This window comes from Cebidichthys violaceus, unplaced genomic scaffold, assembly GCF_023349555.1.
Source record: "Cebidichthys violaceus isolate CVI_PGR_0920_01 unplaced genomic scaffold, fCebVio1.0.p SCAF_15, whole genome shotgun sequence".
Classification (NCBI taxonomy): Eukaryota; Metazoa; Chordata; class Actinopteri; order Perciformes; family Stichaeidae; genus Cebidichthys; species Cebidichthys violaceus.
In genome coordinates this window covers 7,020,635-7,042,895 of record NW_027176318.1, presented here as the reverse complement: position 1 = coordinate 7,042,895, position 22,261 = coordinate 7,020,635, and the positions used below count along the sequence as shown (strand labels likewise).

The 22,261-nt window shown below is 41.2% G+C and overlaps 1 protein-coding gene across 1 annotated transcript in view; it reads right to left on the bottom strand.

Annotated features, from left to right (window-relative positions):
• LOC137871775 (trichohyalin) overlaps positions 1 to 22,261 on the bottom strand; it is a 116,616-nt gene that overhangs the window by 46,246 nt on the left and 48,109 nt on the right. Inside the window, exons 9-20 of the mRNA XM_068709733.1 lie at positions 21,128 to 21,211; positions 20,595 to 20,762; positions 20,299 to 20,382; positions 19,331 to 19,498; positions 17,208 to 17,438; positions 16,789 to 17,019; positions 14,711 to 14,812; positions 14,376 to 14,452; positions 13,894 to 14,029; positions 12,348 to 12,585; positions 6,284 to 6,368; positions 3,640 to 3,751 (exon numbers count right to left, since the gene is read on the bottom strand). Coding sequence (XP_068565834.1) covers positions 3,640 to 3,751; positions 6,284 to 6,368; positions 12,348 to 12,585; positions 13,894 to 14,029; positions 14,376 to 14,452; positions 14,711 to 14,812; positions 16,789 to 17,019; positions 17,208 to 17,438; positions 19,331 to 19,498; positions 20,299 to 20,382; positions 20,595 to 20,762; positions 21,128 to 21,211 — 1,716 coding nt within the window. The remainder of the gene's footprint in view (positions 1 to 3,639; positions 3,752 to 6,283; positions 6,369 to 12,347; positions 12,586 to 13,893; positions 14,030 to 14,375; positions 14,453 to 14,710; positions 14,813 to 16,788; positions 17,020 to 17,207; positions 17,439 to 19,330; positions 19,499 to 20,298; positions 20,383 to 20,594; positions 20,763 to 21,127; positions 21,212 to 22,261) is intronic.

Here is a 22,261-nt window from a genome sequence, read left to right as displayed (position 1 = left end):
AAGAGAGTGAGAGCTAAGAGGGACACAGAAAGTTATAGCGACAACACCAGAACAATAGCAGCCGTGTCTGCTCGACTGTCCATCCCATCCCTCAGATGAATTACACGACTGTGGCTTAATGAACTGTGTTTGAGGGTGATGGGACACAAGGACACGCATGCACACACACATTGAACAAATACAAAGGCCATTCCATGGTTAAACAGTCAGACAATTGGACCACTTCTCTTTATTCATCAACTAAACAAATGAGTTTCATTTGTCTGTCCTCATTTCTCCATTATCAAACCTGTGTGTGTGTGTGTGTGTGTGTGTGTGTGTGTGTGTGTGTGTGTGTGTGTGTGTGTGTCTGTGTTTGTGTAAAAACGGTGATCTAGTGTGGGCCATTTTAAGCTAATTAAGCCAGGCTTGGGGCTTCTATCAGGTATAATGAGTGAGATCAATGACCAGATGAGAACGTTAGCATCAAGAAAATTAAAAAAATACTGCACACTCGTGATTGCAAAGTTCACCCACACCGCCACATTTCAAATAAAAACAATTTTGTCTGTGATTGATACCTGCAAGTGTGTCAAAAATGATTAGATAACTGCAACACTGGGAAGCTAAATCACTATCTATCAGTGCTGGAGTGGTGAAGAAAATGGAAGAAAAATGGATCAAATTACATTTCTCTTTGTCAACTCCAATGTGCAGAATAAAACAGCTTCTTGTGATTCAGTGTGTCTTGCTCAAGTATACTTAAGCAGCGAACAGGCTCGTCTCTCTAATCACTAGGCAGGCACCCCACTGACTAGGAATGATTAAAAGCTACTGTCTAATTATACTTCTATAGGATGACATCAATAGTTGTAAAAACTTTATGGGAATGAAAACATGCTTATAAACTTTTGCTATCTGAAAACTTCTCTGCAAATCCTCATTAAAGCTGTTTGAAACCGTTTACTCCATGCTAAGAGAAGTTGAGGTAAACACACTAATGACTGTGATTGTGTGTGTGTGTGTGTGTGTGTGTGTGTGTGTGTGTGTGTGTGTGTGTGTGTGTGTGTGTGTGTGTGTGTGTCAGAGAGAGTAAGGAAAAGGAGTGAGGGATGATCTGATCAGTCACAAAAACACGCCTCATGTTTACCACAACTCGCATTTGAACTGGACTCATGCAGAGGGACAGGATCAAGTGAAGTCAGTGTGTGTGTGTGTGTGTGTGTGTCGGTGTGTGTACCCGTGCATGCTGAGCGGCAAAACATGCAAGCACACAATTGACTGGCAGATAACATGCAAATTCTTTTCTTCATATCAGAAAAGAAACATTAAACAGACCTGGAAAACGTAAACAAGACTTTGTATGTAACACACGTAAACAAACACACACATATACACACTGTGTATACAATGACACACACACACACACACACACACACACACAGAGAGAAAGACAGAGCTATCTGAGGTTCAGCTACTGTGCACTGAGGCAATTTGTAATATAGATTTCCTCTATAGGCCACTGTAGTGTACCATTTACCATTTCAAACCCTTTGATTTTTTTCACCAGCGGATAATTCATCTTCTGCTGGTCAATAACAGAGATTGAGACCTAATGAAGGAGTCATAGTCAGAAGGGCCATCACACTGGTGTTTAAACACTGTTTGGAGTCAAATTCATTGAAAAGCCCATCTGTTGTTGAAATGATGGAACACAGCAAGAACGCAAAGGGGAAGTGTAAGGGATTGTGTATGAGTGAAAGGGAATGCTAGAGAAGACATATATTGAAACGCATGAAGATAAGCGCACACACACGCACACGCACACACACACACACACACACACACACACACACACACATATACATGCATACTCACACTTACTGGGCCTATTTAAACACTCCCACAGATCTCACACTCCCAAACAGTTTACTACAAATGTAAGAATAAACTAGAAAAGTACACGCAGGATCTCAGCCAGTTGTGTCTCCGTCTATCCCTCCTGGCTGCCTTACAGTCAAGATGGTAGCAAAGATTTAAAACAAAACAAAAAGCAACAGGAAATTATTGTGTGACTAACTTGAAGGAAATGAAATTAATCGGCAGATGCTCTGTTTCAAAACGAGACCAAACTTTTCTATGGATGTCAGTTTTTTAGCCATAACAAAGGCTAAAACGTGGCCTGCTAGACACTAGGCAAGGCTTGTTTTTAGCCTAGCTGGTTACCGGAAATTCCTTTTGTTGAAAATCGCTTGCGGCCCTGATCCCGCCCAGTAAAGAGGAGTGAGGAGCAGTCAATGACTGTATGAAAAAAAATTATAAAATAGGTTTTTCAAAAGTTGTAAATCACTGCAACCACAAGAGGTCCATGAGCATACAGCCATATATGAGGCCGATGGGTCCAGTAGTCTACGAGATTATCTGCAGACAGACACACACACAGATGAGTACGCACACACACACACGCAACCAAACAAATGATCCCTCCCAGGCGTAAGCCAAACTAAAGTCAGAGTGGAAGCTCACGACTCTCTCAGCAGTCACACAGCAAAGGCCGACATGAAAGGATTTTTAACCGTTGAGAAATAGATGAAGAACTCTTCGCAAGCACTGGCTTGGCTACTGACTGACCAATCATCTGGCCTAAGTCAGTGTCTTACTGGCCCTGGGCAATCACTATTGTCAAACCCTGGTGCACTAATGTTAAGAGAAAAAAGGAGAGCCATGCTATGTGGGCTGCATTATTCACAAGGACGGAGTGAAAGAAAGAGTAGGGTGAGGAAGAGCGAGTGAAAGAGAGAGAAATGGAGAGACTGGGAAAAAGTATGGAGGAAAAGAGTGAGAAAAGAGAGGGACAGAGAACAGGAGAATGCAGAGAGAAAAATAAAGGAAAAGAAGGGAAAAAAGAAAAAGAGTAAGTATTAGAACAAAATGCAAAATCAAGATCCAAGAGAGCACGACTGTGCACAGGAGCTTAGGACGGAATTCAAAGTTTGTCGAATCTAAATGAACATCAGTTCCCCGTCCTGGCTTTACCCTTAATTATCCATTCTGCCTTTGTACAGCGGCGGCTCAGCTCTGACAACTGCTCTCCCCTGAGACGCCCTCCCCCTTCGCTCCCAGCCAGAACATTAGGGAATATCAGGGAATATTACACCCAGGAATTAACGCTCCAAATCACCTTGCCAGGTTTGGGTCCCGCATACACCCCTCCTTCTCTTGGACAAGATAATCCGGGCTCTAGCACCGGATATATGCCACTAATCATCAAAAAGGTAAGGGGGGGGGGGGGGGGGTGTAGAAGGAGAGAGACAAGGAGGGAAGGAGAGGAGAGGAAGACCTTGGAGGGCATGGGAGGAGAAGCGAGGAGAGGAAACCTCAACATATGCTTATTAGTCCACCTGTTTATGAAGTACAGTGGACCCACCTTATGAAGAGGGTAGGGTCACTTACAAGAATCAATACGCTACTGGCCAGAAGGATCAGATGATTACATTTAAGTGACATTAAGTGGTCAAATTGGTATAGCTTTCTGTGAGTATCTTAGAATTGTTCAGATGACAAACACGTCACCTGCGCTGTGCTCCAAGCCAATTTAAAGAAACGCTCAGAATTATTTGCAGAGGCGGTGTCACTCAGGTCTGCTGTGCATTTATTTACCTGTTCCAGGGCATCCTGTTTCTCTCGCACTGCCTTGAGCTTGTGATCGACAGCCTGCTGAAGACTCCTCCTGAGCTCTGCCACTTCTGTCTCCAGCCTCTCAGCCATTGACCTGCACACACAAACACAACAACAACAAATGTATCACTATACTAGAATAAGGTAAATTACATTAAAAAAAAATCAGTCACTATATTTTAGTCACCCCAATATCTTGGATGCATTTTTTAAAAGTAATTTAAATATTTTCACATTCATTATTACAATAAACCACCCTAAAGACAAACACATTGAAAGTATTTAATTCAATATGAAGTTTTCTCGAAAATCAAGATCTGTGGGAGTGTTTAAATAGGCCCAGTAAGTGTGAGTATGCGCGCATGTGTGTGTGTGTGTGTGTGTGTGTGTGTGTGTGTGTGTGTGTGTGTGTGTGTGTGTGTGTGTGGCAGCCGAGCTAAGGGAATGTGAAGGGGATCAATATGAGGGGGTCTATTCCTGCCACGCAACTGTGCGTCTGTGTGTATGTGAGTCAGTTAGTGTCTGCAAGTGTGTGTGTACACGTGTGCGAGCAAGTTTGTGTGTGCCAGCTGCCCTGGCTACAGCGAGATCAATACGACAAATGATTACCATTTCCACAAACCTCCCTCCACAGCCTCGCTTCGGCCGCTCAGTGAGCCTCAACACCCCAACCAACCTTCTCCACACACACACACACACACACACACACACACAGTGCACACATGCACCAAAACAAACCAGCCCCACTCTTGACCCGAACCTCTAAAAGCAAATGAAAAATTAATATTAAACATATTTCAAGCAAAAGTTGTGGGACACTGAACTAAAGTTAGTATATTATAGATTTTAGAGTAAAAAAAAAAAAAAAAAAAAGAATGACTATGCAGTGAAAGATCACAAAGTCAGCATTTGACCATTACTTTTTTAATGGCATTTGTGTTAAATTGACACATATAGAAAATACCCAATAAATGATGCACAGTTCAATATCTACCACTCTCCCTCTATACATCATCTGTTATTTTTTCAGTTATTGATTTGGGCTATTGACTACCAAAAACATTGACCTATCACAAGTTACTAGATTCTACTGTTTTTTAAGGCCGCAACTATCAATTGTTTTTATTATTGAGTTTTGTTTTCTCTGTCAATCAATTAATCACCTATTTTATAATACGCCAGTGAAAACTGTCAATCACAGTTTCCCAGAACTCAAAGTGATTTGTCAAAATTATATGTTTTGTCCAACCCACAGTCCAAAACCCAAAGCTATTTCCATTTAGTTTTAGGAAAACTGGAAGAATATTTGGCAATTTTTTCTTTAGAAAAATGACTTAAATGATTGATCAAAATTGTTGCCAATTCATTTCTTTAAAAAAACAACTAATTGGCAAATCATTTAAGCTCAAATATGAGGTATTTCTGAGTTATTATTTATTTAAATCTTTAAAGCTCAGTCTAAAAAAAAAGGTCTGGCTATACCCAGCAAAAGCTTGGGAATTTTAATTTATTATATTTTCAAATCATTAATATATATATTTACATTCTAAAATGTATCCAAATAAATTATAGTGAATTATGTGTCTGTGTCTCAATATATAGATTAATTCACTGCATGTTTCAGCACTGAACTTAAAACTAATAGAGTAACTCAGTGGTAGTAAAAGCTAAGGCAGAACGGCTGAAACAAAAAAGGGGAGAAAATGCCTGATAGATCGGCCCATGGAGAGAACACACGATAGGATGAACAGAGTGGAAGAGAGGAAGGAAAGGAAGAGAGGAGGCATCCTGTGGAGAAAGGAGGGGATTTCCCACAGCACAGATGGAAGCCATTAGTATGGTGTTGTTGCTTAAAAACCTTTCATGTCTTTGCAGTTATTAGATAATACTGGGTTAACAGTAAACAGCATGATTCTGCAAATGGATATAATATGCAGACACAGCGATTGCTTTACCATTCACTACCTAAAATTGGTTTAAATGTAATAAAATGTAATAATTCATAATGTAACCTATAAAGTCTTCATGCAGAGTTTGAAATTGTTAGGTTGAAGATGAAAATGTTCCATAGCTCAACTTAACCATGAAACTCCCTATAGGAGACCGTTGCAGTGAGGTCATGTCGAAGCCAAAGCCACAACCGCAAATATGTGCGCACAAACAGACGCACACAAACACACACACACACACACACACACACTCCACTGGGTGATACATGCTTGCTGATGTCATCACCGCAGCTCTGGTGACACACGGGGGTCAACCGGGGGTCTCGCCTCTCAACTCTGAACTCCACGACCTAACAGCTGCTTACCTACCGTGTCCCGTCAATACACATTTTGATATTTGTTAGATTCACTCGGGAGCAGAAGTTCATTTTCCGCTGGGATATCCAAATCTTCAGAAATAATAAAAAGTTAGGCATTTTGCTTTGAAGACTTTCTTAAACAATGCACGTATTTAGAGCTTAGGGCTGTTCTGTTCAACACATGTTCAGTTATACAGCCTACTGTACGCCGCATGCGAAAAAGCTAAATGTTTTTGATTACCGAGTTTACACAGGGGACCATGGGAAATAGGATAAGAGAGGAAGCTTCTTTCCCTCTCTCCCTCTTTCCCTTCTTACCTTATTTTCTCCTCTGCTAGCTTTCCCTCATTCAGGCAACCCTCCATCCGCCTCGCCTCCTCTGCACGGGCTGCCAACTCCTCCACTGAGCAGGAGAGAGAGAGGAAAGACAGGGGCAGAAAAGTGTGCGATAAAGAGCAACAGTTCACTTCAGATGCTGTTGGTTAAGATTTATTAAAGAGTATTCAAATGTCCATATGAAAGAAAAAATATACATTCTAAATGAGATATTATATTGTCAGATGTGTTGTCAGATCTTGAGGCTGAGTTCATTTTGTTTTCTAATTCATTTAAAGAAAGAAATATGGAACACAAGAACATATATTTATATACCGTAACTTACATGCTCCAGCAGACAAAGGTTTATTAAAGAATGATCTACAAAACTTGAACACACAGAGGTGATTATTGATTCGCGTCAAGTTCAGCGTGAAAATATGAACTGCGAGCCACCTTCAAAGCAAAACGCACTCCGCCACAGAAGAAGCGCTGAATGCCTTTCAGAGGCAGAGAAGGCAGAAGTGAAAGTATTGCACTGCTTGCACTTAGACGAGGCAGCAGCCCTTTTGTTGAGAGACAAAAAGAGCGCTCCCCGAGTTGGTCAATAGATGGCACTCTTCACCTTGAGCAAGCCAGTAGAGCTCATACTCCTGACTGCGTCCCTTCAATCACATTCCCTTTTCAGCCGTCCCCTCCGTCTACATGCAATAAAACCCCATTGTCCTACACTTAGTAGTTTAGCACATTGAGTGGTTCCTTGGTTAGGTTTGCTTATGCAGGCCCTTTTTAGTTTGAATTTAAAATTTAGGATTTAACCCCCCCCCCCCCCCCTTCTTTTTTTTGTTCTGTATGCTGTTTTGTGAGTCAATGTTTCTTCATAGCTCTTAAAACCTTTTCACTATATTCAGTATTCATTGAATATAACATAAACTGTCAGCCATCGGTGGTCAAGGCTAGTGAATATTGAGGAGGTGTGTGCGCTGAATATGTAGAGGTGTACTCCTGAGTATGTGTGTTTGTGTGTGTGTGTGTGTGTGTGTGTGTGTGTGTGTGTGTGTGTGTGTGTTGAATATTTACAGGACGGACCTTGACTTTGAGGGTGTGCATGTGTATTTGAGTGCGTGAAATAGAAATAGAGAAATGTTTAGTGTATTGCTGCGATGCTTTTAGGGCCACGCACCACACTGTGATGGTAGTGGTGGGACAGACCTAACAGGGGGAAGCTAAAACCAATACCAGAATGGAGGAAAAGCAGAAAAGAAAATCTACATTTAATAAAGCCATGATTCATTTATGATTTCGCAGAATCCAAACTGTTTAAACTGAAGCCCTAGGAAAATTGAAGCTGCAACTGGAATTGCTAAATATTTAACGATGCAAAAACACCTTTGTTTGTGTGTGCATGCACCTCTACCTTGGCTATTTCACTAAATCTCAAGGTGAAAGTTTGTTATGAATCTCAATAATCAATAAGGCAGAGGTATGAAAACTTGAGTTGGGGATCAAATTCGCAATCAAAGCATTAGTTTTGAGGTGACCTCAGTGACACCTCCCACCAGGGGAGGCCACAGAGAGAGCAATTAGCTGCATAGACTGACCCGTTTACACAAGCGCTCCTATTTGTACCCAAACACACACAGACGCACACACATAGCTGAAACACCAAATTAAGTGAAAAGACAGACAGCTTTCTATATAAAATTCAAGAAATAAGAAAACACACACACAAGTAGAAAGCAGCAAACATACAGACATACACCAGGAGTTTACTTTAGACAAAATAAGATGTGTGGTATATTTATATATTTATTTATATGTTTAGTTTGATGACCAAATGCTGCCAACATTTTCCACATTAAAAGAGGATCCGCAGAGGATTGTGGATTTCTCAACAATCAATTCTTCTTAATAGCTTAAAATAGATGCTGCATTTCCACTCAATGGTACGGCACGGCTCTACTTAACTCACACTTTTTTGGTTTAGCAGAAGTTGTGTGTAGTATTTTTTTTGGTACCACCTCTAGCGAAGTTCCAAGTGAGCCGAGCCGGTATGAGAACACTGATTGGTCAGAGAAAACCGTCACTTGCACAAACCTGCCATGCTACCGTCAATAGTGACGGCAATTTTATTTTTATTCACTCTACCAAGATTTTTTTTTAAATGTCAGCCCACAAAACTACGCCGAACGCTACGCCGTACATTTGACGAAGCGCTGACATTCCTCTGCTTGATTGCCAATGGAAGGATTCAGCGGATGAAGTTGATATCAGATCATTTAATGCTGCGTAGATATGGCGATCAGGTGAGAATCTGGCCTGGTGCCAAGAGTGAGTCAAGTCGAGCCGAACCATGCAGTGGAAATGAGACATAAGATCTTGGGTCTCTTACTTTCTTGACCCTTTTATACTGGCTTCACAACTTAAGGTATGACATTAGTTCATAATCTAATCTCTCCTTCTCAATGCCTTCATAAGAGTTTCAAAGCCCATCATATAGCATCAGTTTATAATCACAGATCTGCAGTCAGATTACCCCGCTCTCGTAGCTAACCTTTAACATGAGAGGGACGAGAACCCGGCTAACCCTGAATCAGTGGTTGGGGCTGGGCTGGGCCCTGCCTGGCCCTCATAAAAGCTTCATAAGGCTTCATAGGGGCTTCCTTTGGCTTTGTTGGGGGATTCGTAGCGGGCTAAGGTGCTCCCGAGAGACGTCCCAAAGCCTCCCAAGACTCACTCCCTCTCTTTCTGAAGTTTCATGGGCTTGCAACACTGCTTTTGGGTATAAGCCAAAAGGTGCAGGCGCACAGCCGCACACAGGCATGCACACAAATACACCACAAGAAAAAAAATCATATGCACACAACAGTGAACACTAACAAAGACAAAGAGCAACACACACACACACACACACACACACACACACACACACACACACACACACGTAGAATCTAAAACTCACACACACATACACCCCAATACACTCCCCTCTTGCTCTCTCCTCTTCGCTTTATTTACAATCCTCTGGCAGCGGTACAAGGGCCCGGGGCTATAACACACGGCACCTAATGCTCAAACTGCCAGGTAATCTCATGTCTGACATCCCCCTTTGATAGAAACTGATCAATAGACTCTTGTAAAGGAGTCATTTTCTCTGATGTTTCTACCAACCACTTCTCTCTATCTCTATCTCTCTCCCCTTCTCTCTCTCTCTCTCTCACTCTCTCTCTCCCCGTTCTCTTTTATTAGCCATACATTTATAATTCATATTTCAGCGGGGCCAAGTTTGCTCTGAGACAAAAGGGGGGCTTCTTTGTGTAATAAAGAACAATGGCGGTGAAATGATGGGGAGAAATGCCAGTGTTTGCTGCTGGTTCCGGTGAACAACAGTTTTGGGGATCGATAGAGTGTGAAATGGGATTATAGCTAGTAATAGAGGTGAATTGGAGGAGAGAGGCATGTGCACGTGTGCGTCCAGGGATCCAGATTGGATAGCAGCACACACACACACACACACACACACACACACACACACACACACATTAATGATTTCATCATCTTTAGGCAGATGCACATCAGCAGCACAGAGGGGTGGTAATATCACATTTCTGTTTTTGTGGAAGTGTGGAAATATGGATATTGTGTTTTTGTTTATGCTGTTATTTCATTTGTGGTCACACAGCATCACATTTATTTCACATTACAGCAGACCTTACAACACATCTTATTTAAGATGTAAGATGACACGATCAGCCACATTTGAATATTTTAAACATCCATCCTTGCTTGATTTTCACAGACAGGTCCTACAAAGACATTTTTCCAAAACAATTAACCAGCCATTTAGATAAGGCATACAGTTTTCGTTGAATCTGATTAATAACAAAACGTTTCTACTTATTGTCTGAATAAATGTCTTAGAGTTTCAAAAATCATGCCACACATCAGTTCTTAATTAAGTTCAAATGACCCATATATACTGTAAATGCTAGATATGTATGGTACACACACTGGCTCTCCACTTAGTGTAGTTTAGTGTTGTGTGATTTACTCTCCGGACTGAATATTTTGTAAGAAAGAGAATACCTAGTGAAGTGGGAATCATACAGAAAATGCATGCAGTCAAAGAGTGACGTTAAATTTGACACATACAGTCATGTGCCAGGTTTCGGGACTTTTTTCTCTCCTTTTTAATCACCCTCTTCTTCCCTGTCTCTCCTGCCACAGTCTGATTGAATCCAGCTGCCTTCAGCCGCTTCAATCTTATCCATATGACACTTCTCTGGTTCCCAACTCATCCTCCGATTCTTTCACCCCGTGGACATTCCGTCTAGCTAGCCGCAGAGACCTTTTAATATAATATCCATCACATCCCGATTACAGTACAGCTCTGTATACGCCCAGTTAAATGTAGGAGTCATGCAACATGTTACCCGTCTCACAGCACCAAACCACTTAACGAGTAAAAAATAAACCATAGACACAATAACAGATAATAATTTAGTTAGTTCAATAATAATTTAATCATCAGCTGTAAACATTTTACTCTGAAATTCCACAGACTGCCAAAAGAAGACAGACAAATAACTGGACATCCATTATAACAGAAATAAGTACTGAAATGACGTAATAGTCTTACATATGTGTTTTCATTTAAATGTACTGTGGACTACTGCCGTTTTTTCCTTATTATTTGACAGTGTACCTTTTTGTGTTTGTCCATACAGTCTAATAATCTGCATTCTGACGTGTTGTTTTTCACAATCTACTCCACCCTAGACCAGATCTACTGTTATCAATCATCTCCACTCAAGATGTTGTTTTATAATACAGAAAGTACCTCAACAAGGGCTCCATGTTAATAAAAAGGGCCTTTTGTCCGCAACAGTAATTTCTCAAGCTGACTCCTCACCCAGTCTATTCAGGTAACTGCTATATCCAGGTAAACAATGCCCCCTTTGTTATCATAATGCACCCTTATTCTTCTTAAGTCATTACAATAGGCTCTACGTTGCTGGATTGTATTTGCAGAAGGTAAAAGCGGAATAATATGTGGTTTGTGTGGAGCGTAGAGTTGAGGGAATGGGTTTTGATCACAGACAAAGGCCAAGCTACACAGCGTTGTCCTTCTGTCTCTATCTTGTTAATGAGCAGTGTTCACCGAGCAAGCCAGCCACTCTCTGCCACAGAGAAAGGCCTCAGATTCATCTCTCTGCGGACAATAGGTGAGTGTGTGTGTGTGCGCGTGTGTGTGTGTGTGTGTGTATTTGTACCTCGGAGAGCAAGTGTGTATGTGCTAATTAAAGCAGTGGGAGTTGGGAGAAATGGCTGTGTGCGTGTGTGTATGAGAGGTGTTTGCCTGGCGTGACCGTAGATGTGTACGTTAATTCTTAATGAGACATTTCTGTGCCCAGTGAGACCCAGCCATCACCATTCCTGCACTACCACACGACTACAAAGGCCACCATCAGGCGCACACACACACACACACACACACACACACACACACAAACTAGATCATTACCATACCGCCAAAGCAGTGTGCCATTAAATCAAACCTCTATCTACAGTGTGTGTGTGTGTGTGTGTGTGTGTGTGTGTGTGTGTGTGTGTGTGTGTGAGTTAACATTGCGTGCAGACAGCTAGCAACCGAATCACCACATCGCTGCACCACTGCTGGCTAATTTGAGCTAACTGATTGAACTAACAGCAGTGTTGCTGGTTCAAAACAAAAGGCAGGGAACGCTGTAAAGCTTCTCCAGCATCATATGTGCTTCTGATGCCACACATTGCCAAACAAGAAAAGCAGGGCAACTAGTGTAGCAAACAATGAAGTGAGATAAAATCTCAATTCTTTAGAAGAAAAAAAAAAAACACTCATGTAAACCTTTTGCTTCTGCACCACTTTATCATTTGTACAGGCCACTATTTAAATGTAGGTCAATATAAATATTAAGGATTAGATAAAAAAACTGTATATGTACACAATATGTGTATGTGTTTGTGGATAAAGGGACAGATGGATGGATAAAATTAGTTACTGATAGATCTATTGACTGATTGCTACCTGTCACTTGCAGCTTGCCACACAGCTCCTCCAGCTCTTGACTCAACTGCCTGACGCGACTGCTCAGACTCCGTCTCTCTCCGATGGCACTCCTCATTTTCTCCTCCCCCTTCAGTAACTCTTCCTGAAGCCTCTGCACCTCCGCTCTCTGTACATCCAGCTCGTTGCTCCGTCTCGCTGCCTCTCGTCTGCCCTCCTTCAGCTCCTCCTCTGACTGTCTGAGAAGTGCCACATGTACCTGCAGTACAAGTAAGGGTCAATAGTAATAGTGGATAAGTGACTGCGTTTTCATGCGCACACGCACGCGCGCGCACGCACACACACACACACACACACACACACACACACACACACACACACACACACACACACACACACACACACACACATATACACACACACACACACACACACACACACACACACACACACACACACACACACACACACACACACACACACACACACACAGTGTTGTGGCCTCGTTCAGATCAAGCGTCTTGCTAGATTGGGTCTCGAATGCATTTCACACTTGCCATAAAAAGGAGCCTAAAATGTGTGTGAGTGACAACTTATTATTTGATTTTGATTCCCTATCTTACATTTGCTTTTATCCATGGGAAACCTTGACTGAAACATACAAATAAAAAAAATACATGTTTGCCTCTGTTGTGCAGCTAGAGAAAATCATATCCGATCTGTTTAGCATAGTCAAATCTATTGTGTCAAGGTGTTTGGAAGGCATGCAGTAGTCAACTCTGCATAATGCAAACTTATTAAAAAGTCCTGCTAACCGACCACTTTATTATGTACACCTTGCTAGTATATATATATAAATGGCGCCTGTGTCCTACCACGACGCATTATGTAACATTAGGCTGAATAAATAGAAAAGACCTGTAAGCAAGGGGAGAATATACTACAGTTGCGTATGTGTGTGTGTGTGTGTGTGTGTGTGTGTGTGTGTGTGTGTGTGTGGGTGTGTGTTTATTAAAATCAAAGTGTGCCCATGCATATGATATTCTTGTTAAGCATGACATGTCTATCACTTATATGTGCCAGAGGACACACAAATGAATGTGTAAAATCAAATGCTCCCACTTGCACCTAGACAACACACATACACACACATGAATGATGTGGCTATGACTGCCAGCAATGTTGGCACTCTGCCAGGCTACAGTCGCCACTTTGAGTAATTTTAATGTTTAGTGTCCCATTGAGCTCTTAATTGGAGTCAATTTCACCAGCCTTGGCACGTTCGGTGCATTAATTAATGGCGAGGCAATTTGTTTCTGCCAGGCAATCACGGGACAATCACATGAGTGGTGGGTGTGTGGTGCCCGTGGAGGTGGGTTGAGTACCCCTCTTTGGGAACTTGAATTGAATCTCCAGCTCCATGTTCGTAGTCTGAGATGCATGCATAGGCAAAGTTTTAGGACAGTATATGAGGCAACTCAATTCAAAAGTAGAGGGGGAAAGGTCAAAATAACACGTCTATCTCTGAAATAGAGGACAGGACAGCAGATATGCATTACTTTAATACCTTTTGGGTGTCCGCCAGCTCAAGCTTTAAGCGTGCAACTTCCTTTTTCAGACGTATCACTTCCTGTTCCAGCTGGCTCATGTGTGTGCGGTGGGACGCAACAAGGCTTTGCCTCAGACCTGCTTTTTGCTGGGCTCTATGGGGAGGAAAGCAAAGACTGACTGGCCCGAAGAAGCTGCTGTGTAAAGAATGCATAGTACCAATAAATACAGGGAAAGAAAAATGATCTGCAACAAGAAAAAAGTAAACCAGATAACAAATAAGCATAATTAATAGATAATGATTTCATTATTGATTATTGTGTTCATTAGTATCTGTAGATAATATATAGTGCGCTACTGTATGTCATTTGGCATGCAGGCTGTTAAGAGAATGAGAGAGAGGAGGGGGCGGAGGCAGATGGGAAGGGCACCAGAGGCGAGACAAGGACAGGAACCGGGATCAGCAGAGGAGAATGAGAGTTTTATAGACTCAGTTATTACTGTCTCTCCAGCTCTGACTTCATCTGAAGAATAGCCTTTTCACACTCTGCAAGGCGCTCAACCTGCTCAGTGCAGCGCTGAAACACACACACATGCAGATACAAACACACAAAAATGTGAGTGCTGGAATGTAGCAATGTAATGTAATTCATTCTTTCTTAAACTAAATTGAAGTCAGAAACATGAGTTATTTTTCAATATAGGTAGATCTAAAAAATGCTCTCTCAACTGTTATCGCTGAATGGAACTGTAAGAACTGAATACATTCTAATGGTTTAGTGCAATGGAAATATGCCCATCTGTAATGTGTACAACAGCACAATGTAGGAGCGTACCTTCAGTAGCTGCTCTCTGTGTGTTAGCAGGCTGAGGTACTCCTCATCAGAATGAGAATGACTCTGTTGGTATAGCTCGAGGTCACACTCCAACATCAGTTTCTATGAGTAGAGAGAGCAAGTGAGATAGGTAGAGAGAAAGAAGAAAAGTGTTAATATTTCATAGAGATAACATAACGACTAAATATTGCTTGTTTTTTGGTAGACTTTTTTATTTTATTTATTCTTTATTTGGATCCCCATTAGCTTTCACAAAGTGGTCGCTAGTCTTTATGCGGTCCACACAAAAACAATAACAATAAAAGCAATTCAAAAATGGTGTCAATAAAACAAGAGAAGACTAAACAAGCCAAATGTAGGGATCAGAAAATGAGGGGAAATGGCACTACATATGAAACAATAAACCATGATGGCCTACAATGGAAACAAACACAACATTGTCACAAACGAACAGCAACACAAATAACAATCATAATCATAATAATATTAAAAAACAGCAATAACTAGGGTGGTGTTAGTCATTCATGCACTGAAAATGAAACCACCAAAATGCAAACAACAAGTCCCAAAGGTATCAATTGTTTGGACTTGCATTTCTACAGATTATAAGCATTTTTGGTTTACTAATAAATGACAATGACACTGATGTGACACTAAGTAAATACATCATTATGTATTACACTCATTTGTGAATTGATTTGTTGCATCGCAGAGCACAGAGACACATGGCCTTGATGTTCCAAGCACAGCTGACAAACTCCAACACTGCAAACATGATATTAACAAGTGACTCTAGTGCGAGAAACTGCATTAGGCAATGGGTACCTGAAGATCTTAGCAATGCTCTCATAATGACAAAGGAATGTCTCCTTGGAAAAATAGACCTTGTAGCTCATTGTGTTTTCTAAATGTAATGCTAAATGTATCACTAGCCTCAATCTTTGTCTATTAACTACTGTCCTTTATATAGGCAAATTATGTTACTAATTCAAAAGTGGACATCTTTGTAGGAAAGGAGAGGAATTCCACGCCTTATAGTATTCATCTTTACATTAGTGAAATATTCCCTGGTCAGAATACCAATGGACTAGAATATAGATAGCATTACGATACTATACTGTATAAGTAACATTTCTTTTTCCATTTGTGCTCAAACATGATTTTATATTTATATTTATATACATTCTAAATTATTTCACTTTTTCCTTTCAATTTAGATTTTCTTGTCAACAGGGAATTAAGACATTAGTGATTTTAGTGTTAGCTGAGCCCAAGAGTTGCACGAGGTAGAGAATTAGCAGGATGTGAAGCTCCATAAGAACTCCTAACCTCTTGATAGGCGCCTCACAATCAAAGTCATTAGCCAGTGTAATAAAGGGCCTGAGATACAGCCATTCTTCAGCAGCCTAACTCTTTTATAACCAACAGATTAAAGTTGATTGGATTAAAATGACATTCTGCCCGTCTGACCTTGGCGGCAGCAGTTAAGTTCATCCAAATTAAATTTCTCCGTAATAAAGATGATTCATTTGTTGCCTGACGTAGTAAATATAAAACAGAAAGAAAAAGGAGAAAAGATTAAGTGACACGCTCCAGTGCACACATGCACACACGCATACTCTTGGGCGCAATGACACGTGCACACAAAGGCCCACGCATGGCCTCACACAACATTGATGAAGCTGACAAGCACCTGGGAGCTCGCGTAAGAACACAGACACCCATTTGACTTAACCTAAACACTGGCACACCAAATCTTCCTGTTGAGAACTCTGCCTCCTTAAAGAACAAATGCAACCACGATGAAGATTGAAATAATATTTGTTTCTTATTTTGAAATGAAAGACCATGGTCATTGGTCATGTCACCTGCCAATGTTTCCGCTAATCATCTCCCAGGCAGCCTCATTGATTTACATAGAAATATTAGCAGGAGTTAGCCTGTACAATGTAACACACAGGAATATTCCAAAGTCATGAGGTTAGGACTGATGCAAACAAATCTCCACAGAGGGATAAAGGACAAACTAAGTATAGATATATGTTGTTTTTGGGTATACGTATGTATGTTTGTCCTACCTGCTGTTTGATTGTGTCCGCCTGCTCCTGCAAGGAACCCACCAGGCCTTTAAGGTGGTCTGCTTTTTGTTGACTCTCTCTCAGTAGATTCTGGTTGGCCTGGAGCTCATCCGTCAACTGGTCAAAAGCCTCCTGGCCGTTCTCCCATTGGCCAACCTTTTCCAGCCACCGCTGCTCCATCTCAGCTAGCTCTTCCTTCACTGAGTGCGTTGCCAAATGGGAATCTCGTAGCTGCCAATAAAACAAAGTGATTAAGGCAATGGGTGAATTTTAGACTGTAATTTCAGTCACAGGATTGAAGACATCGTATACAAAAATTGTAGCCTATTTATTTAGAACAGTTATATAGCGGATGAAATCTCTTCACACGGTGCAGAACAAGCAAAATGCAATAGTGATAATGTACTGCTATGATATACCTGTTGCTGTGAATAGTGTAGTTCCTCTTCCAAAAGCTCCACCTGCCCTTGCACCCTATGCACCTTCTCTATCGCTGCTGTGTACTTTTGTCTAAAAATGGCTACCGTTTCTTTCTGCTCCTGGGCTTGTAAACCGGCATCTTTTATCACCTCCTTGGCTCCTTTTAGCTGCTGATGAAGAAGTTCCATCTCAACCCCCTGCTTCTTTAGCTTCTCTTCAAACGTCTCGACCTGAGAGCAAACACAGTAAAGTTAAGCACAAATGATGAGAATAAACCTTTGCTATTTATTTAAATGGAACAGCTCTATTCTGATGGTTTGCTAGTGTGACCAAAACATTGTTACATTTTTAATTTCCCTAATGTATAGGTGCTACACACCTGCCAGGAGTGTGAAGAGTTACAATGTGTTGCAAGTAACTGGTGACAAAAGCAGCAGGAAGCCTTAATGCATGTACAAATAAAGAAAACTGAATGAACTTAGAGGTGGGTTCCTTGCAGGAGCAGGAACCCACAACAGGTATTAAAAAAATAAATAAATAAATAAATAGTGGTAGACTAGTTTGTCTAACATGGTGCAATACACTGTGCTGCTCTACAGTAACCCCACTCATAATGAAAGGGGAACCCAGGAAGTGAAACCGAGCTTAATCCCGGTGTTACACAAGGAATCCTACCGTAGCTCACCTTTCAAGGGGAGAGGTGGAGAAAGTTAAACCCGCTCTAACACTCATCTTGAGTTCATCCACGTTAATCCCGCTGTAATCTGGATCAGAACATGAGGGTTTACAACTAATGACAGCCAACTAGTTAGATTTCAGTGGTTCACCGCAGCTTGGTTTAACCAGGGATTAGCTGGGCCCATCTAGGACTAACACTGGGTGGAAGGCAGTGTGACTGGGTAGAAAACTTGCTCATGCAAAGGAAAGAGACACAAAGCAGAGTAGAAGAGAGGACGGAGCGGCACCATCGACTTCTATCCTCTAGTTTAGAGTCAAAACTGAACAACCCGTGTAGGTGTATGTGCGTGGACTGTTTAAAACCATTGACTCTGCCCATGTACACTCGACATTCAAGTGTGATGGTGAATGTTTTACCCAAGGTTACACAAGGTAACGGTTTTAAAGTCACACACACAATATAAAGTATGGTGTCATATGCCAATTTAACCCAGCTGAACTGTAAATGTTACTTGATCTCTGCCTTAGTATTTCTAGCCTTTTAATGTAGCCACTACTGTCGAAACACTAATGGTGGATTTAGCGTTTCATTTTGTCGCTGGATGAAAGGCCTTATAAAAAGGCTTAATGGGAACACCATGGCTTTCTTGTGACCATAATCAGGAGCTTGTGCTTTGAAGAAACAAACAGCCCTCATTAAATATGATAGGACACACGTCGCTTTGACCCTCATTTGGCCCGGTATTTCAGTATTCATGGCTGTCATACGACTACCCAAGATGACCCTCGTTTGATTGTAACTTTAGTCTCCTCTTTTTATGTTTAATCTCTCGGCCCGTCTTTTCCTCCCTGTTTTCATGTTTGGGTCCAATTGAATGTGAGAGGTTGACAAACAGAGGGGTCATCTTGTCTTGTTTAGTAATTCAGATGATGTAGATGGGGATGTATCTAAGTTGACTACGAAATATAGCTTGACTGCTGTAAACGGGTCAGTTTATTGTTCTTGGCAAAAGACTGACTAGTTGATTGTCTACTGTGATTTAGATCACTCACACACAGACGCATAAGTGTATAAAATGTTTTCTTTTTATGTTGTTCGCTGGATTAACTCAATAGATTGTTGTGCTGGGGCTCAACTGATTGACAACTGAGCACACAAAAGACTTGCCATCTCAGCGGCTGTGTGCTGCTGACTTAAACCGCCCTTGAGCTTCGTGACCTTCGACTCTCGATCCTTCAGCCTGCTCTGTATTTGGCTGAGCTCAGAGTTGTTCTGCTTCAATCGGCTGTGAAGCAGGACACTCCTCTGTCTCCAGCGTTCCGCATCAATCTTGTGAGCCTGTTTCACAGCTTCCAAGTCAGAGTTCAACTGATCTATAGCTCCTCCTCTAGGGGAGGTGGAGATTAGCGAAGGTGAAGAGGAGAAGAGAGAATGCTTCCTTACCTGTTGCTGATCAATACGGAGCTGATCATGTAGCTGCTGTTGTTCTTTCTCTTTCTGCTCTATAAGGCACTCGATATCTCTGACCTTTTCGCTTAGCTGACACCTCTCATCCTGGTGTCCTCTGACCTTGTGTTTCAAATGTCTCACCTCACCCTTCAGTGCTGCCACCTGAGCAACAAAAAAAAAAAGGAAGAGGAGAGGAACAGGATGGAAATGGAATAACTTTCTGTAGACATACAAAGCACACACAGGCAGACAGAAAGGGCAGCGAGGGGGCGGCAGTAGCCTAAAAGTGAGGGAATCAGGCTTGAGTCAGAGAGTTTCCCAGTTTAGTCTCAGGACCAGTTGGGAAAATGTGGGCACGGCAGACATGAATGAGTAACGATTTCCCCTTTCCTTAGCTCCAACTTTCGAGGAGCCTTTGAGCAAAGTGCTACACCTCCCACAGCTCTAATGGAGCTGCTCAGTAGCCAACTGCACAAAACTGTTGCTGGTTTGGGCACTTCCCTTGAGTACATATGTGCAACTCTGTGGGTGTAAAACAGGTCATTGTTGGAAAAAAACAAAAAAACACAGGGGTGCTCACTCAGCCTAGCCTCAGCATATCAAAGGGAAAAACAAAAAATAGCAAGACAGGTTGAAAACCCATGCAGACTACCTAGAATTGAATACAAGCCCTGAAACAAATTTAAAACCCCAAAATGGAAACAAATCGGAAACTTATATTTTTCATGGAACATAGCTGGAGAATGCAAAATTAGCAATATTAAAAGGGACAGGCGTGATCTCTTAGAAATAGTACTTTACGCAAAAATGTATCAATATTATAGCAATATTATAAATTGAAAATATACTCAATAATTTGAAACACAAGTAACAAATACAGTGGTAAAAGCCCTGATAAGTACATACATAGATAAAAATGACAAAGCACAAATCTACATACAGACAGAAACAAGCCAGCACACCTGTTCCTGTTTCCTTTGATGCTTTTGTTCAGCCGTCTTCATTTCAGCTCTTAACTGCAGAATTAACTGATCTCTGCTTCGAACCTGAACACACGGGAAATACACTTAACAGTTAATATACAAATAAATTGTGGCACTTCAGCCCATCTTTTAGTTAAATATTTGGTTAACAACCGCAGATTTTGATACATAAGTCTGACATATGCATACACGCACACACAAACACACACACACACACACACACACACACACACACACACACACACACACACACAGAGACATAGAGAGAGATGGACCTCCAGGTGCAAGGTGTGGACTTTCTCATGGCTCAGGGCCAAGTCAGCCTCCAGTCTCTCTTTGGTCTGGTTGACGTGGACAAACTCTCTGCTCCGGTCCTCCATCTTGGCTCTCAGCTCATCGCTCTCCTCGCTCAGTTTCTCCAGAGCCTTCTCTCTTTCGAGCAACTGGGAAATATGCAATCAAATTGAGCCACTTGATCAGTGCTAAGATCCTACAGTACTTCACAACACCCACATTAGGATAATGAAAAAAATATTATTTTAATTTTAAACAACACCCTTAAATTCAAAAGCAATAAAATATTATTTCAAGGATCAAAAAACCCACTCAACATTATCTAATGTGCATTTCACAGAAACATTAATAAATTGAGTTTAAATTTTAATTCCACTATCAAATAAAAATTCCAGTAACTAGATTTATTTGAGTGAGTAATCAACAATCAAATGTTCTTTAACACAGTTAACATTAATATGAATCATGAGCATTAAAATTTCAATTTGTGGAATAATGAAGCTGTTGTCTTTACCTCTTTTTGACATTCAGAGTGCTGCATCTTACTCTCCGTGAGCTCCCTCACCAGCGCGCACATCTTAATCTCCCTCTTCTGAATCTGGAAAAACAAACACATTTCTAATGGTTTAGGATCGTCAGATAATTTGTTTATTTTCATTGTAAAACACAGATGCTCTTTTTGATGATATTTTAACAATATAAGTTTATGTTAAGCATCATATTTCCTTAAATCATTTGCAACACAAACTGCATCTCAGGAAACTACACACTTTACAAAACTTGAGATTAAATGGTGGAGAAACGGTTGTTTATGAGTGTATACAGTATTTCTGATAATTTCTTGTGTTTCCTTGGTGACCTTCCCTAATTAATATCAGTAATATGCCAAGTGTGTGTGTGTGTGTGTGTGTGTGTGTGTGTGTGTGTGTGTGTGTGTGTGTGTGTGTGCTTTAATGTGGGTGTGATGCCGCACACATTCATGGTTTTCCTGTTTAAGGTCAGTCAAAATGGCCAGCTGCCACTGTGCGGTCAATTTTGAGCCAAACAGGTTACTGATGTATTTTCGGATATTTTTGCACAAGCACTTATGTCTGACTAATTTCTTTGATAAGATGCTACGGCATTTCCTTTAAGCTTTTAAATATTGCATCCCCATTGCATGAGTGGTAGTTAGGGAACCAGGCCACTGGACTGTTATATGTAGGTTAGTTCATTTTCTCTATATACTAAAACCCCAGCCCTGTCTTACTCCACAACCTAAAAAAATAAATAATAATAATGACGGTGATGATGACATAACTAATAATAATGAAGAAATTGTACTTTTCAGTACTTTGGACTGCATATTTAATAGACGTAGTCTCCGCTTTTGATTTATATCCAAACACAGTCCTTAATGCCAAACAGAGTAAAATGCTCTCTCTTTCCCACCTCCTGCCCGTCCTGCATGATCCAGGGATTGTTATGACCAGAGTTGAGGGCTCGTTTGTAACTGTCCTCGGGGATTGATGGAGTTAACTTGGCTCTTTGACCTCTCACCTCTGGCTGTCAGCGGCCAGGCTCGCTAAACACACTAAACCTGAGCTACGGCAAGGGGAGGGTAAAAAAAAAAAAAAAACACTGCATACACACTGCCATGCACATAGCA